Source organism: Fusarium redolens (assembly GCF_020744475.1).
Source record: "Fusarium redolens strain MPI-CAGE-AT-0023 chromosome Unknown BKA55scaffold_34, whole genome shotgun sequence".
Taxonomy (NCBI): Eukaryota; Fungi; Ascomycota; class Sordariomycetes; order Hypocreales; family Nectriaceae; genus Fusarium; species Fusarium redolens.
This window is the reverse complement of record NW_025763697.1, coordinates 105,292-121,239: the sequence shown is the minus strand read 5'-3', so window position 1 is coordinate 121,239 and position 15,948 is coordinate 105,292. Positions and strand designations below refer to the sequence as shown.

Here is a 15,948-nt window from a genome sequence, read left to right as displayed (position 1 = left end):
TACTATGCTCAAGCCTCAGGCTAACGCTTCTCGAGAGCTTGTCTCGCTGGATGGCGTCTGGAACTTTGCCCTCGCCCAGTCCATCAACATCGAGGATGAAAGAGCTTGGGAGCGAAACATATCCCCAAAGCTTCAAGTTCCCGTTCCCGCTAGTTACAACGACATTTTCGTTGACTCCAACATTCGAAATCATGTTGGATGGGTTTACTACCAAAGACGCCTCACCATCCCACTGAACTGGTCCCGACAGCGTTACTTTCTGCGCTTTGACGCTGCAACGCATCGAGGGCGCGTGTACATTGACGATCAATTCGTAGCTGAACACATTGGGGGCTACACGCCATTTGAGGTCAACGTGTCAGACATTATCAAGCCTGGCAAGCAGGTTCGCCTTACCGTGGCGGTCAACAATGAACTTGATTGGCATACTATTCCACCAGGAAGAGTTGAGACACTCAAGAATGGCAAGCGAAAGCAACATTATCAGCATGACTTCTTCAACTATGCAGGGCTTGCGAGATCTGTATGGCTCTTCACTGTGCCTAGCATCTCTGTCAACGATATCACAGTTGTTACCAAAGTGGAGGGGACTACTGGAATTGTGGACTTCAATATTGTTACAAGTATTCCTCTCGACCATCACTCAATCAAGGTGACACTCTTGGACGAAGATGAATGTCCCGTCAGTCACTCTTCTGAATTGAATGGCTCCTTGATGGTTGATTCGGCTCATCTTTGGCAACCAGGAGTCGCATATCTCTACCAACTCCGTGCAGAAATATTCTCAGGGAATACGGTAGTAGACACTTATGACCTACCAGTTGGAATAAGAACAGTCGAGGTCTCAGGGAACAAGTTTCTGGTAAATGGAAAGCCATTCTACTTCACAGGATTCGGCAAGCATGAAGATACGCCAATCCGCGGCAAAGGTCATGACCCAGCCTATATGATCCACGACTTCCAACTGATGAAGTGGATGGGTGCTAACTCTTTCCGAACTTCCCATTATCCATACGCAGAAGAGGTTCTCGAGTACGCGGATCGACATGGAATTGTCGTTATCAACGAGACAGCTGCAGTTGGCCTCAACCTTACAATTGTTGCTGGGCTTTTTGGCCATAAGCCGATACCAACCTTCTCACCAGAGACAATGAACGACAAAACACGCGCCACCCACGCTCAAGCCATACGTGAACTCATCGCTCGCGATAAGAATCACCCTAGTGTTGTCATGTGGACCATTGCAAATGAACCTGCAGCCAGTGAGCCTGGTGTAAGGGAGTATATGGAACCTTTGGTGAAACTCAACCGCGAATTGGATCCAACACGCCCCGTCTGCTTTGCCAATGAGAATCAGGCCAACATTCACACTGATCTCATTGTAGATCTTTTTGATGCGATCTGCCTCAACAGGTACTACGGCTGGTATCTCAATACTGGCGACCTCGAAGAAGCAGAGCAGGGTCTGGAGGAGTGTCTACGAAGCTGGGAGGGCAAATACAACAAGCCAATCATCATGACTGAGTATGGTGCTGATACTCTCGCTGGACTGCATACAGTTGGAGATATTCCCTGGAGTGAGGAATATCAGAGCCGGGTCTTGGAAATGTCCCATCGAGTGTTTGATAGGGTGGAGAGTGTAGTTGGAGAGCAAGTCTGGAATTTCGCCGATTTCCAAACCCCATCCAGCTTCATTTTCAGGGTTGATGGTAACAAAAAAGGTGTATTTACGCGGGATCGGAGACCGAAAAGTGCTGTGCAGGTATTAAAGAAGAGGTGGACCGAGATGGTACCTAATAATTAACCTTCTCATAATTTGACAGTATATCCTTATGACCATAGCTTTATACAATACTAAGTCTTGAGAATGGCTCCCAGATTATGCTGATCCTATGAGTCGTAACATAATAATAAGATTAATAAATAGTTACATAGGTAATCTTTACAAGATGGACTTTTTCCATGAGGCCCAACGCCAAAACACTTTGCCTACTGCATCACAATAACCATCCGATTAATACTCTGCGGAGAGCTCTCCGATGGCGGCCAAACATGGGACATCCAGACCATTCGTCAGACCTCCTGACATTGCTCAACCCTCGTCAACCATCCCATTTTCCCTCCCGAGTGTCAATCTAGAACTTTGATGTTCCATGCTTTTGCCGATATTTGGCCGGTAGCCGTCGACGAGGACTAGCTGATGTAAAAAGCCCGCCAATCATAGTAAGGCCATGTTTTGAGTTCGCCGGCGCAGGAGGAATCACCGGCCGATGAAATCGCCGAGCTACCGCAACCGTGGAAAAACCTGCCATGGATGGCCTGATGCAACGCTCATATCCTTGAAATTCTGTACTACTACTCTGGTCTGGGGTTAGACCCATAATCCCCGCATTGCAACAGCAGCAATACACCATATCCTCGGTTTCTCGCTACCGATCTGTGGGGATCTGGGGTATGAGTGGCCTTTCAAGAAGCGAATTGTCAATACCAATCATGTGTACAGCATCGCGACGGTCGGAATTCTCGCCGACGGTGGTTTGATGATTAGTAGATATAAATAAGAGTGTCTCTGCAGATCATTGACTTCAATTCCTCAGACTAGTCGATATTCACCTTTCCCTCAAAAGACAACGACAAGAGAGAAGCATCAACAATGGCGAAAAGACTTGGAAATGCCGATATCGTGCAGGGTGAGCATGAGCATGACGAGAAGCAAGGGACTGGTGATGTAGTGCCAACCTCGGCATTTGCGAGCTTGACGCGTGCTCAATGCGTGAGGAAGTTCTGGCGACTCTACATCACTGGATTGGGTGTCTCCTTGGCGGGAATGTACGTCGCACCGAATCATGGACGGTGAAATTGGGAGTACTAACTCATTTGTTGACAGGTATGCTGGGTATGCTAACTCAGTTATCGGAAGTATCATTGCCAACGAAGGCTTCATCGAGTTCTTTGCCACCGTCAAAGATCCACAAACTGGCAAACCAGCTCTCAACTCCCAGCATATCTCGCTCTGGGCGGCTTGCTACTTTGTCACCTCCATTCTGATCCAGAGTATTGCTCCAGTGACTGCGGATAAATTCGGTCGCAAGTTCAACATGTGGGGAGTGACGTTCTTCCTGACCCTGGTAGGTCCAACTTCAACAACGGCGGCATGGCTCTAACAGATAATTATCAGTCTATTGTCATCCAGGTTATAGCGCCCAACTGGTGGACTCTTCTTATTGCTAGGCTCGTGGCTGGCTGTGCAGGCGGTATGATGGGAACATCAGTCATGGTCTACATGTCAGAGGTTGCTCTTCCTCAATTCCGTGGTGCTCTTCTGGGCAGCTTCTCCCTTGCTTTTGCGTTGGGCCAAGTCTTTCTCGCCATTGCTTTAAAGGTCCTTGAAGAAACGAATCCAATGGCATTCCGTCACATCTTCTACTCAGAATTCGTCTTTACTGGTCTTTGGCTTTTCCCTATGCTTTATCTTCCTGAAACACCCTGTAAGTTCCCCGATCGTTTGACCCCTCGAGACGAATAGCTGACATGTGGGAATTTAGCTTGGTATGCATCCAAAGGGAGACACGACGAAGGCAAGAAGGCCCTGAAGCGACTTGTCGGTAATGTCGAAGGCTACGATATCGATCGCGAGTACTCTGTTATTCAGTATGAGATGGACGAGTCCTCAGCAACCGCCAAATCTGGGAACGAAAACTCAGACTGGAAAGCCCTTTTCACCAGCAAGATCAACATGAAGAGGGCCGTTATCTCGACTCTTCCTTTCACGTTCCAGAACGTTGTTGGAGTTCCCCTGATGTTTGGCTACACAACATACTTTTTCCAATTGGCCGGAGTCAGTGATCCATTTCTGGGCAACATGGTCAAGCAGATGGTCCTTGTAGTAGGTATCATCATTTCCTTCTACACAGTTGACAAGGTTGGTCGAAGGACGCTCGTCATCGGTGGTGGTGCAGCCATGGCTACCATTTGTCTCATTGTTGGCGGACTGGGATTTATGAAGCAGACCAGCGCTTCAGGAATAGCATTAGTTGCATTGTGTTCTCTTTGGGCTTTCGTGTATGCAAACACACTCGCTCCTATCGGTATGTCGTCATTCAGTGCTCGTATCAGCGTATAGCTAACCTATTCAAGGCTGGATCAGTTTGGTCGAGATATCGAGTCCAAGCCTGCGTGCAAAGACGACATCGATAGCAGTGACAATCCAATACGCCACTGGCATCTTATTTGTATGTCAGTAAAACCTTCTTCCTACGAGCTTCTCTGACCGTGCTTCAGAACTATACTGTTCCTCTCATGCTGTCAAATCAGAATGCTGGATGGGGTCAGAAGATCGGCCTCTTCTTTGGGGGTATCACCCTGGTCTACTTAATCCCCTGCATTCTGATGTTCCCTGAAACTAAGGGTCGAACATACCATGAGCTGGATGAACTATTTGAACGACGCGTGTCTGCTTGGAAATTTGCATCCACAAAAACATCTCATCAGGAAGAGCTTGAGGCTAAGGGCAGTGGAGAAAAGGTTTGAATCACCAACATCTGTGTATTAAAGGTCAACAGGATGCGAACGTTGTGGGTGACGAGATACATATTCAGGGTGTGGGGAATACGCTTACTAGCATATCAATTATAAATGTTGAGAAAATTGTTTACCTACAAATTGACTGCTTACTCTCTGCTGTGCTAATGAGTCTCGTGAAATGAAAACGGAATGCACCGTAGTCTCTGTGAGTGGCAGATAAGAAAACAAGATAAGATAAGATAAAAGGTGGATACTACCCCTTTTCATTTACTGAGTACAGTCTCCCTACGCTTAAAGTCCCAAGAAGACACATACATTTCATTCCTACTTGGCATTAGCTCCTCTTCTATTTGCTAGATCCGGCTCTTGTGATTCGGCATCTAGTTTGCAACTAAGATGGTGTATTGCGGAATACCGAGCAAAGCGTGTGAAAACTGCAGGTAAGCTCGACTACTGCCAATTAATCCTTATCCAAAGAATGTGTTCTTACAAGACTTACATAGAAAAGCACATAAAAAGGCAGGTAGAAATTATAGCTCCTGATCAAGCAAATACTGACAGCATGAAGTGCGACGAAAAGTATCCACAGTGTTCGCGTTGTTTGAATCTGGGGAAGATCTGCTCTGGTTACAGAGATCAATCAAGCCTATTGTTTCGGGACGAGACGTCCAAGACAAAAGACAAGATCCGGCAGCGTAAGAGATTGGAACATGGCAGAGAAACCCAGTGGTTGAAGAATGCGGCTTCGTCGGTCACAATGACATCTTTTATGAAATGCATGGCTCCCCATCCTCCATTGCTCCCTTCAAAGGAACAGATCGCGATATGTCACTTCTATCATTCTACAATTGAGAACTTATCAGTTGAGGATCCAACACTCTACCTCCAAGAACAACTACCTCGTCTTCATGCAGCATGCAACCAGGGGTCAGCTTTGCATTTGGCATTGGAGGCAGTGTCACTTGTTGGTTCTGCGGAAATCATACCCCAGGCTAACCAACTTGGGCTGGGTCGATACCTCAAAGCCGTTCAAGCCCTGAGAGAAGCGATACAGACTGAGCGCCTGAGCTCAGATTGCCAGGCGTTGTATGGTGTTCTACTCCTTTGTGGTTATGAGGTCAGCTTCTGAATCTTTGTAGTCAACTAATGTCTGGGTCAACAGAACTGACACGTTTAGACAATCACTGGACATTCGTCTATGTCTTCGGCATGGGGGGCCCATGTGGATGGGGCTTTGGCTCTTCTGAAGCTTCAGGCAAATCATGTTGACTCTCCCTTCTTACGCAGCATGTATTTCTTCATTCAGAAGAACGTAGTAAGACGCAGCATTCCTTTCCTCGCACCGAAGGCTTTATACTTACGCTGGAAGGTTATGAGCCAGATGCAGATCTGCCAACCTGTTGATGAACTTTTCACTCAACGGTCTCCCTCTTCATGTCAAGACCCAGAGATCCGCCTGTTTTCAGTAGCAGCTGGCATACCACGGCTTCAACACCAAAGCATCGATCTTGCGCAACTCGGGACGATTGAAATGGAAAGAATGATCTACGATGCTGGTGCCTTGGATTTTCAACTATCCACTTGGGCAAAAAGCCTCCCCCCTGCTTGGGCTTACGCCACCGCACTGAATATCAACAGTGATACACGCTCGGAATATGCTCCGCGAAACGTCCACAGATATGCTCACTTTTACATGGCCCGAGTATGGAATTTCTACCGTGTCTCGCAGCTTATCCTTCATTCAATTCGACTCCGCGCAACCTCTATTTTGCCTTCATCGTTAGACACCAGTAAGATCAGAAAGAAAACGGCTGCACTAGTGGATGATATATGCGCAACCGTACCTTATCTTCTGGGTAATGATCTCTGCAAGATGAACCTCCAGTTCACCACCAACCACAGGAGGCAGGACGTCTCTTGGCTGACCTCAGGTTCTGCCCTTAAAAGAGCTGGGAATGAACAAGCTGGGAAGTTCTCTCTCGTATGGCCCTTGTACGTTGCCTGCAGCGCCTCGGAAGTACCCCAAAGACAGAAAGATTGGATACGCAAACAGCTTCAATGTCTTGCAGAAGGCGGTATTCCTATTGCCCAAACCGTTTGCAACGCGGAGAGCCAGATACTTCTTGGCAGGCCTGAGGTATTTCGCTTTGATTGCGTATAAAGCCTTGGGCTACGTTTAAAGGAACGCACGATTTTGGCCGTGTAGGTTAACAAGAATACATTGAGAGCGATTGTGATTAATAGATACTATCTTCACACGCGTATGCCGATGCAGAAGCATTCAAGAGTGTGCAACAGAAACGAACTCCTCATCCTCGAGGAGCTTCTCCATTGCTGCTGTTGACAACCCAACAACAACATCCAAACCACCATCCTTCAGCCTGGGCAATACCATGATAGTGCCATCTGAGCCTTCACCTGGTATCCGAACAGCGTCCAGTGTGCCAATAGCATCGCCCCATATATGTTCATAAACGCCGAGATCAGCCCACGAAGACTCGACAACATCTGGTCCTAGGAAACCATTAAAGGCCAGCTTGAAGTCTGTAGGGTCAGGTCGCGATTTCAATAGCCCAATAGTTGAAGTGACTCTTCTGGGACTGTTGAAATCATTCAACGACCTCCGTATCGTGGCCGAAGCTTGCTTCAATCCATTGTTCGATATGATGGAAGCCACGCTCATCTTGTCAGTAACACAGGCCATGGAAGCATTACCCATATAAGAAGGTGGGAGTGGGGGGCTCATCCGGTTGCGAACATTGACTGCAAAGCAAAGGCGCGATGTTGAGTCTTCTCCAGGGGGATCGCTGAAGACCCCAGATTGCATTCGTGCCAACGTCATGCGCTGCCATATGAAGGCGCAGAGAGCATCATGTGAAGAGAATGCTGCTGCCTCTGCTTTGAGCTTCGTAAGAGACTCCGGTGAAAAGTGAAAGAGGTGACTTGCGAGGGGAGGCATCTGGAACCCAGACATACTTGACGGATCACCTTCCGTAGAGTGAGGAGTAGGCATCAGGACGTACTCAGGAAAGGCAGCTACGTCGACCTTGCCGAGATCTCCTTCCATCAAGGCACTGCGATCGTTAGATGGTCCATCAAGTGTGGAAAAGGACTCGGAACCACCGCTAGCTACGGCAGTATTGTGTGACCAGGTGCTCAGGATAGCGTCTAAAGCCGATGCGTCACATGCCGAGTGGTGAACTCCCACTGTTAACAGAAGACCGCCCTCAACAAAATTGGCCTGAGCTGCAAAGACCGGCTGGTATGGCCCTTGTGGCATAACATCAATGGGGCCGATCTGAGCGGTAGTGAATTCTGCTAAAGGAAAGTTTCTCTCTCGTAATTCCGTATACGATGGCAGCGCATCGGTGAGATCCTTATACCTACACAGAGTTCTGGTAAGTGAATGCCTGGACGAGATTGTCAAAGATATACCACGCACGGGAATATGAGTCCACTTGGTGAGTCGAGAATCTGGACCTTTCGGTTTTTGGGATCCTGTCCTTCTTCTGGGCCCTGATCAAGATAATGGCATTAACAACTGTGACTCTGGGCGGTGATTTCAATACTTGCAATATGTCCAGATATCCAAGGAATGGAAGTGACAGTGTGAGCCAAGCCCTTCTTCAGATTCTCATATCTACATTTGTCAGTCTTGACTGTCTGGCATAAAGTCATATACGAGACTGACATCTGCAACTTATCCATGCCAGGGTTAGATGGAAAACAAAGAACTAAGCGGATACCATACAGCCTTGGCATGTTCATGTCCAAAGGCGTAAGCTTTTGCTGTGCGGAGGGTTGCTGTAGGCCATAACGCTCCAGGCTTACAAGATAATGGTCTTGTTTGCCCTGAACATTAGGTGTCTCGGACTGGGAATTGAGAGTAGAAGGCATCGTGATGATAGGAAGAGATGAGAATGATGAGCGACAAAGAGACCAAAATGCGGAAAGAAGACTTCTTAAATAGATAATTCAAGTTTGCTATGGTAATTCTTTGAGCTTGCCGACGCAGCTGGTTTCGTAGTCTTTTGATGTTGATTGGACAGCTCAATGCATACTACATTTGGTTAGTGTGCTGATATCCCAACCATGTCTCTAATGTGGGTCAGGCCTGGTTCGTAGAAACCTCGCTGTTACGGGACTACCCGATCCCGTAGCTTTTGCTCCCTTGAAGGTTTTGAATTTTTAAAGTGATGGAATCAGGGAGCTTCAATATGCCTACAAGACAGCCAAGACATTTTGGGGAATCTCTATAACTCTACTAGTACTCCGCAAAGGCCCGAGACGGAGTCTTGATAGCGTCGCGCTCTCTATATGTATTAACAGTTCCCATAAAGCTAACAATGGGGATAACAACAGGAACCCACTTCTGATACCCCTCACATTCGGGCCTGCTCAGCCGCAAGTCTCCCATTTTTAGGCATTATACACAGCTCGACCTTGACGCCATGTGCAAAGATACTTATCGAAATTTCCAGTCCAGCCTGCGCATGACTTGGTCATTGTCCAAACGCATGTCAACAATTAAGAGACCACTAGTCGAAAACACGCTGATTATCGCACAATGCTAAAACATGTTGGCTAAGTCATAGCTCGCCTCACAATATGTTGCATCTTTCCTATGGGCTCACAACGATAATCATCACCAGCAGTTTGATGCTCAGGCACTAGGTGATAATTTAAGATAAAATGCATTTACTTGATTAACTGTCGACATTTATGATGTCACGTTTGAACTTAGGACGTATCCTCATATTGCCGGCATATGAAAGCAGCTGCCCAAAAGACTTGCAGCGGTATGTTGATGGGCACTCGGGCGTTTGTATGCAACTAACCACCTTCTTTGTCCGTCATCTTAGCTTGTCCCAGTATGGTCAATCTGGAAGCTCAGCACATCCTCATACCCTCCGCACCTTCTACAACAAGGTTCGCGCTCTGTACCAAGCAGATCATTCCACCCAACAAGTTCAAGTGGACAGCCATAGTAAACACAAGGTTGATTCCATTTGCAATAACATTATAATATTCTTGTACACAATTCTATTATCAATATTACACTGTCACAAACCCACTTGAACCGGAACTTGTTACTTCAACTCTCTACCCAGAAGTTATACAGGGCAGAATGGCAGAGGAGCTTTTAGTTTACAACGAATTCAACCTGCAGGTGTGTCGTTTGCAATTGGCAGCTGGAACTTTTGCCAATGGGTATCATCAGGCCTCGGCCCAATGATGTTAAAGGTCTGTGGAGTTACATGATAAACATTTGCCTGCCGTTTTGGGTGACCGACTAAGCTAAGGTGCTCTGCCAATCAAATGCTGCTGAATAACCACGAGCTGATTGGTATTCACAAGCAGAGATTCAAATCCGACAGACTTCATGCACATGGCCTCGGAGCATATTCTCAATCAGGATGTTTTCTGAAGCTAAGGTATCCAGTCGGCTATCCGGCACAGTTATCTGAAATGAAGACATAGAGAACAAGTATAAATTTCTCGATTAAAGGCCTTCCTCGCTGCAAGCTCAATTCCGTTCGCATTGCCATGTTTGAGTTGAAGTCTTTAAATTGATCTCGGAATAAGGCGATACACACATAAGATATGATTGCTGGTCTGTTTTTGTTTGCGACTGGCGCTTTAGCCAAAGTCAGCTTTCCGCCCATCCCGTCTGATCTATCAACCCCAGTACAGCAACGACTATCGTTGGATGGGCCAAACAGTGAGTCCAAGATTAATACAGCACAATCTTCATGGCTTACCTCTAGTAGGTGTGACTATCGGTTGGAACACCTATGCTAAGCAAGCGAAACCTTGCGTGCAGTACGGAATCTCAAAAGATAAACTTGATAAGCAAGCATGCTCTGATATATCGTTGACATATCCCACTTCTCGTACCTGGGCCAACGCTGTGACTCTTGACAGTCTGTCTCCAGCAACGAAGTACTACTACAAGATTGTGTCTCAAAACTCAGTTATCGATCAGTTCCTCAGCCCTCGGGCAGCTGGAGACAAAACGCCATTCGCCGTCAACGCAATCATTGACCTTGGTGTTTACGGAGAGGATGGTTTCACTATCAACATGGATCAATCAAAGCGTGATGTTATCCCCAATGTTCAGCCCTCTTTGAACCACACAACTATTGGCCGCCTTGCGACAACAGCCGACGATTACGAATTCATCATTCATCCTGGAGATCTGGCATATGCTGATGATTGGTTCCTGAAACCTAAGAATCTGCTTCATGGCGAGGAGGCGTACCAAGCCATTCTTGAGACTTTCTACAATCAGCTGTCCCCTATCTCTGGTCGCAAGCCTTATATGGTCAGCCCAGGGAACCATGAAGCAGCATGCGAAGAGATCCCCATCCTTAACAACCTCTGTCCTGAGGGTCAAAAGAACTTCACCGATTTCATGTACAGATTCGGCCAAGTGATGCCCCTGGCGTTTCCATCAACCTCTTCCGACGACGCGGCGAGAGTGAGCGCCAACAAGGCTAAGCAACTGGCAAACCCACCATTCTGGTTCTCCTTTGAATACGGTATGGCACATATCGTTATGATTGACACCGAGACCGACTTTCCAGACGCACCAGATGCACCAGGTGGTTCTGCCAACTTGAACAGCGGACCATTTGGTAGACCCAATCAACAACTTCAATTTCTCGAAGCCGATCTTGCATCGGTTGATCGTACAGTCACACCTTGGGTAATTGTTGCCGGTCATCGCCCTTGGTATACTACTGGTGATGAAGGTTGCAAGCCTTGCCAAAAAGCGTTTGAAGGGTTGTTCTACAAGTATGGCGTTGATTTGGCCGTCTTTGGGCATGTGCATAACTCGCAGCGATTCTACCCCATCTACAACGGGACTGTTGACTCTGCTGGCTTGAAAGACCCCAAGGCGCCTATGTATATCGTGGCTGGAGGCGCAGGAAACATTGAGGGACTTAGTGATGTTGGGAAAAAGACTTCTGCTAATGCATTTGCATATGCAGATGACTTTAGTTACGCGACTATTCGGTTCCAAGATGCTCAAAACCTACAGGTAGACTTCTTCCGGTCATCAACAGGGGAGCTCTTGGATCGATCTAAGCTTTCCAAGTCACACAACAAGCAATTTGTTAGACAGAGTTAGAGAAGCCAGCTAGGATATTTTCAAATTCGATCTCGTTCTGTTATATAATAATTGTATATTAGTATATTTTATCTACTTAAGCAACTTATCATCTCCCCTCCTCTACTATATAAGTCTTTATATTTAAGCTATTTATAGTTTATTTAATTAGTTAATACTTCCTACCTAATGAAGCTGTAGCTTGAGTTAGCTTTAGATAACTTATAATCCCCCTGATATTACTTTTATTTAGCGCCCCTGTTTTACCATTAATCCATCATCAAGTTAGACATGCTCCCGATGCCATAATCTCCAAAGGCCATTTCAGTACCCCATGCCACAAAGGCCCTAGACGCCGAGTAACAAGTCTAATCAGAAACTCCCCAGCATCACCAAAGACCCAAACGTGGCGACATAGGTGGAGTAGGATGCCATAATGTGCCAGGGTCACGAGGGCTTCTAGGGGACACTTCCGCAGAGCAGTTATGTATTCTTCGGTCAACAGAACCGGGTAGACCACTGCTGTTAGGGCATGTTGCTCCCCCATCAAGGTAGCATGAATGTCAAACGCCCACTGGAGTTTCCGAGTGGCATCTCTGCAGCTGGAAATTGTCGTGAAGCCAGCATCGGACGAGTCAATGAACTCGATAAGCCTAGTTCACTCTGTCCCAGTGGGTTCAGAGACGCCAGCGTCATGGGCCATGGCCAAAAAGGGACCGAGGGGCGAATCAACAGCAAGGCTGTACGCGTTCTTTCGTTTTCGGATCAAAAACAAGCTTCATCCATTGTAAGCTAAGAAATGAGTCTGTTACAAAGAAAGTGGCGTGACCCATCCCCTTAGGGTTAGGGTGCTTTGTCAGCGGCGACGTGGTTGATATATGATATATCCCTCCCCAGTGTCTGATAATAGAAACTCCGATATCCTTTCATCCTCACTCACTCCATTCCGCTACATGTACAGAGTATACCGTTGTCATCTTGGACCCGTATAGTATAGTGAGAACAACTTCCCTTAGCACCATGGCTGAAAACAAAAAGCACACATTCATTAACTATGATCCCTCCAATCCACGGCCAACCCGCCCGCAGCGCCAGGCCGTGTCTACGTACATTGGAAAATATTTCCGAAACCGATCGGCCCCTGCGCAACGGAAGCATTCAACTTCAACCGGATCCCGAGCCCAAGCTCCCTTCAACACATCTAGGCTCGCTGAACAAATACGGCAACTCTCTGACGGCGACAATGGCGGGTCTCACCCGCACTCACTGATCTCGGTAGAAGGAGCACATGGTAAGGAATTTGGCTAGGAATCGCCATTCGACTAACAAGGCTGCCAAGGGCTTTTAGGTACACACTCTGGGTCGAACAACCTGCCACTCTTGCGGCCGGTAGTGGAATGCTTTGTGCCTGTCTATCCGACTGAACATCGACAGAAGGTATTTGACGTTCTTGATTTTCGTAAGTTTTGCCTTGCATTAAATGTAATGTTGGCATTGAAGCATGACCATGGCCATGTTTCACTACTCGTGCTTGCTTGCCTGCTCCTAACACCTTGGACCCAAACAAAACAGATATACACTATCTCGCCGCTCGTTTGACACACTGGGGCACTGGTCCCACCCCATTTATGCGCTGCTGGGTGCAAATGGTCTGTGGTGATATGACGCTTTTCGACTCGGTCGCCGCTTTTACACACGGAGTACGTATCACCACGTTGGAGAATCAGGTTACACCCAGCGCCACTATGTTGTGGCACAAGACGCGGGCTTTAAGAGGACTACAAGCGAAAATATCGACAGAGACAGAGGACAAAGAAACAACATGGAAAGCAAGCGAGACGATACTGGCGACATTTTACCTAATGGAAGGGGCGGCGAGATTTGGGTACGAATCTGAGTTTAAGTCGCACTGCCTAGGCTTACTCCGAATGATGCAGTTGAGGGGTGAAGTTGTGAGCGCTTGCTTGAAGGATCTCTATGTTATTCAGGCGGTTGGGTTGGTAGAGGGCACAGAGATGGCATCTGAGCTTACGCATGGCGTCGATAGCCATAATGGCTCTCCATCATCTCGAGATGCGCAGGCTGTTGCCACGGCCAGTGACATTTCGACGGAAGCGAAACTTCGATACCCATACCAAGGTCTGCATCATGAGAATCCTTTATGGGCTAAGATTAATGCTTCCCCGGCGGGGTTCCATGACTTGATCATGTTGGGAGATCTCAGCATCGAATTTATTCTCCTCCTCGATGAGTTGCTCGGGTCTATAGACCGAGAGCAGCTCCAACGGCGCAGCAGCATTACCGAAGCAACAGAACGACAAACCAAGATGGTCAAGCAAGCACGTCTGTTGGAAAAGGAGTCACATAATGCGGCAGAACGCCTGGCGTGTCTAGGCGTTATCACGTTTCTCACTCGACGCACCTCACAAATGCAAATGTTCCCTGAAGTGACATTCATTGATAAGCTGACTACACTGGGGAGGCAGATGAGGTTTTATGATCCGGTTGGAACGTCATGCTACAATGACCTGAGGATCTGGGCAACGCTTGTTGGTGTTGAGGTAACGGCTACCGCCGGGGCCACCCTGAAGCAACGTACTCATGAGGCGGCGAGGGAGTTGCTATTTCAAGAGGGGCACATCGATAGCTGGGACGACGTGGAGAGGATAGCAAAGAGATACTTGTGGGATGAAAAATCCTTAACTGCATGGAAGAAATACTGGATGAGCTGTCGGGATATGAGCTAGGGCCGATACTCATGCCAGAGCGTGAAAGAGAGCTCCGAAGTAAAGTAAGTAGTGCGGAATAGATTACTATCTGTTCAGTCTAAGTCAACATAGCCGTATAACCTCATAGTCTGGGCATCCTCTTCCATTCGTCGAGCCCAGGTGCGCATTGCCTTGAGGAATGCTTGCACATTTTCTTCTTTCCTCATGTCAATCGGCTCTTTCCCTTTGCCAACCTGTCGTATCTGGCTGCCTGCGATGATATTGGTCAAAGCGAAGTCATCCTGATCTACCTTTTGGTTGACAGCAGCGGAGATGCTACCGCTTAGCATATCTTTAGCTAAACTGAATTCCTGGCAGACCGCTCGACCAACACCAACACCGTCAACTGTTTTCAATGCCTCTAGCATCCCGCCCAACGTTTTAAAGCCTCCAGTGACGTAAGTTTTCGTCTTCCGTAATTGTGAGACAATCATGTCTGCAAAGTCTAGAAAGAATGCCTCCCTCTTCCTTGTCGACTCGCGTTCATGCTTGAATGCCATGGACTGGTAGGTTCCGCCGCTCAGTTCGACAAAGTCAAACGTTGCCTCTTCAAGCATGCTGCAGAGCTCTCTTGCCTCATCCACTGTGAACCCGTTGGACTGAAATTCGACGCTGTTGATTTTGATACCCATGATGAATCCTGCTGGTGTATTTGCCCGAATGGAGCGGGCGATGTCCATGATTAGGCGAGCACGATTTCTTAGGCTGCCTCCGTAGTCATCGGTCCGGAGGTTTGTGCTTCGCGATAGAAACTGCGATAGCAAATAACCGTGGGCACCTTGCAGTTCAATTCCGTCAAACCCAGCCCGGTCTAGGTAAGACGCTGCAAACGTGAAGCTGCGTACAACTTCATCCAGCTCTTCCTGGGAAGCAGGATGTGGCTTCGCAAACTCGATGCCGAGAACTCTGCCTTCGAGTTGAACGTCGCTCGCGGAGAGAGGTTGAGGTTGGATTCTTCGGTCGACTTGTCGTCCCGGGTGCGTGACCTGCCCGGTGATGAGACTGCCATATGCCTTGGCGACAGTAGCCAGTTTTGCGAACGCATCAAACCTTGGTCCGTCGAACGGAGCATCAGTGGGAATAATGAGATTGCCAGGCGCTTCAAGCTGGTCGTATGCCAACATAATGTTGCCCGTCAGAATGTGTCCAAGATTCCCTTCCCCCCATCGCTGGTACACATTGTGAATCTCGGGGGAGGGTATGCCTCGGATCTCCTCTTCTTGAGGATGCCAGGAACTGAGCTTCTCCGTCATTGCTGCCTTTAAGAACCGATTGGGGGCTATCTTCCGGCTGAACTCAAAAAGCAGTGGTTCAGCGAGTGGTGTTGAAGGGAAACGGGAAGACATTATTGGTCCTCTGTGAATGGAGACCTATGTTGAGATTGAGAGTATTTGCACTGCCGCACGGGTAACAGAAGCTTAAGATTCTTTATAAAAACAGACGCTCGATTGCATTCTGCACTCAAAGGACGGATGTTGCTAGAGATTTATATGAGGGCTCTTGGCGTAGCATGATTGTTGGGCTGAGATGGTGCTTAGCATT

The 15,948-nt window shown here is 47.7% G+C and overlaps 8 protein-coding genes across 8 annotated transcripts; 6 read left to right on the top strand and 2 right to left on the bottom strand.

The window, feature by feature from the left end:
- Window positions 1-4: 4 nt before the first annotated feature.
- BKA55DRAFT_546948 (glycoside hydrolase superfamily) lies at window positions 5-1,804 on the top strand (the record flags this gene model as incomplete). The annotated part of the gene is made up of 1 exon (XM_046190971.1): window positions 5-1,804. The coding sequence occupies one exon, from the start codon at window positions 5-7 to the stop codon at window positions 1,802-1,804; it is 1,800 nt and encodes a 599-aa protein (XP_046041243.1).
- A 517-nt stretch (window positions 1,805-2,321) lies between these two features.
- Window positions 2,322-4,655, top strand: BKA55DRAFT_586353 (general substrate transporter). The gene is made up of 6 exons (XM_046194547.1): window positions 2,322-2,829; window positions 2,888-3,128; window positions 3,179-3,488; window positions 3,546-4,088; window positions 4,138-4,232; window positions 4,282-4,655. The coding sequence occupies exons 1-6, from the start codon at window positions 2,654-2,656 to the stop codon at window positions 4,528-4,530; spliced, it is 1,614 nt and encodes a 537-aa protein (XP_046041242.1). The 5' UTR covers window positions 2,322-2,653; the 3' UTR covers window positions 4,531-4,655.
- A 171-nt stretch (window positions 4,656-4,826) lies between these two features.
- Window positions 4,827-6,704, top strand: BKA55DRAFT_657313 (uncharacterized protein; the record flags this gene model as incomplete). Its single annotated transcript, XM_046197480.1, has 6 exons — window positions 4,827-4,964; window positions 5,028-5,043; window positions 5,093-5,641; window positions 5,702-5,839; window positions 5,894-6,314; window positions 6,472-6,704. Exons 1-6 carry the CDS (start codon window positions 4,921-4,923, stop codon window positions 6,702-6,704), a joined length of 1,401 nt encoding a protein of 466 aa, XP_046041241.1. The 5' UTR covers window positions 4,827-4,920.
- A 101-nt stretch (window positions 6,705-6,805) lies between these two features.
- Window positions 6,806-8,421, bottom strand: BKA55DRAFT_657311 (transferase; the record flags this gene model as incomplete). The annotated part of the gene is made up of 4 exons (XM_046197479.1): window positions 6,806-7,907; window positions 7,967-8,040; window positions 8,098-8,164; window positions 8,216-8,421. The coding sequence occupies 4 exons, from the start codon at window positions 8,419-8,421 to the stop codon at window positions 6,806-6,808; spliced, it is 1,449 nt and encodes a 482-aa protein (XP_046041240.1).
- Window positions 8,422-10,125: 1,704 nt separating this feature from the next.
- BKA55DRAFT_657309 (Metallo-dependent phosphatase-like protein) lies at window positions 10,126-11,659 on the top strand (the record flags this gene model as incomplete). Its single annotated transcript, XM_046197478.1, has 2 exons — window positions 10,126-10,246; window positions 10,296-11,659. 2 exons carry the CDS (start codon window positions 10,129-10,131, stop codon window positions 11,657-11,659), a joined length of 1,482 nt encoding a protein of 493 aa, XP_046041239.1.
- Window positions 11,660-12,555: 896 nt separating this feature from the next.
- On the top strand, window positions 12,556-13,097 carry BKA55DRAFT_586348 (uncharacterized protein). The gene has a single exon (XM_046194546.1). The coding sequence runs from the start codon at window positions 12,659-12,661 to the stop codon at window positions 12,944-12,946; it is 288 nt and encodes a 95-aa protein (XP_046041238.1). The 5' UTR covers window positions 12,556-12,658; the 3' UTR covers window positions 12,947-13,097.
- BKA55DRAFT_263670 (uncharacterized protein) lies at window positions 12,989-14,422 on the top strand. The gene is made up of 2 exons (XM_046185438.1): window positions 12,989-13,075; window positions 13,211-14,422. Exon 2 carries the CDS (start codon window positions 13,267-13,269, stop codon window positions 14,383-14,385), a length of 1,119 nt encoding a protein of 372 aa, XP_046041237.1. The 5' UTR covers window positions 12,989-13,075; window positions 13,211-13,266; the 3' UTR covers window positions 14,386-14,422.
- Window positions 14,423-14,569: 147 nt separating this feature from the next.
- On the bottom strand, window positions 14,570-15,752 carry BKA55DRAFT_600112 (uncharacterized protein; the record flags this gene model as incomplete). The annotated part of the gene is made up of 2 exons (XM_046196480.1): window positions 14,570-14,617; window positions 14,658-15,752. 2 exons carry the CDS (start codon window positions 15,750-15,752, stop codon window positions 14,570-14,572), a joined length of 1,143 nt encoding a protein of 380 aa, XP_046041236.1.
- Between the last annotated feature and the right edge of the window lie 196 nt (window positions 15,753-15,948).

What these genes read in the sequence shown, in the direction of transcription:
- BKA55DRAFT_586353 (XM_046194547.1), top strand. Translation starts at nt 2,654, where the DNA reads ATGGCGAAAAGACTTGGAAATGCCGATATCGTGCAGGGTGAGCATGAG. An exon ending in TGACGTTCTTCCTGACCCTG is followed by an intron (nt 3,129 to 3,178) that starts GTAGGTCCAACT and finishes GATAATTATCAG; the next exon opens with TCTATTGTCATCCAGGTTAT. An exon ending in ACGCCACTGGCATCTTATTT is followed by an intron (nt 4,233 to 4,281) that starts GTATGTCAGTAA and finishes ACCGTGCTTCAG; the next exon opens with AACTATACTGTTCCTCTCAT.
- BKA55DRAFT_263670 (XM_046185438.1), top strand. Translation starts at nt 13,267, where the DNA reads ATGCGCTGCTGGGTGCAAATGGTCTGTGGTGATATGACGCTTTTCGAC.
- BKA55DRAFT_586348 (XM_046194546.1), top strand. Translation starts at nt 12,659, where the DNA reads ATGGCTGAAAACAAAAAGCACACATTCATTAACTATGATCCCTCCAAT.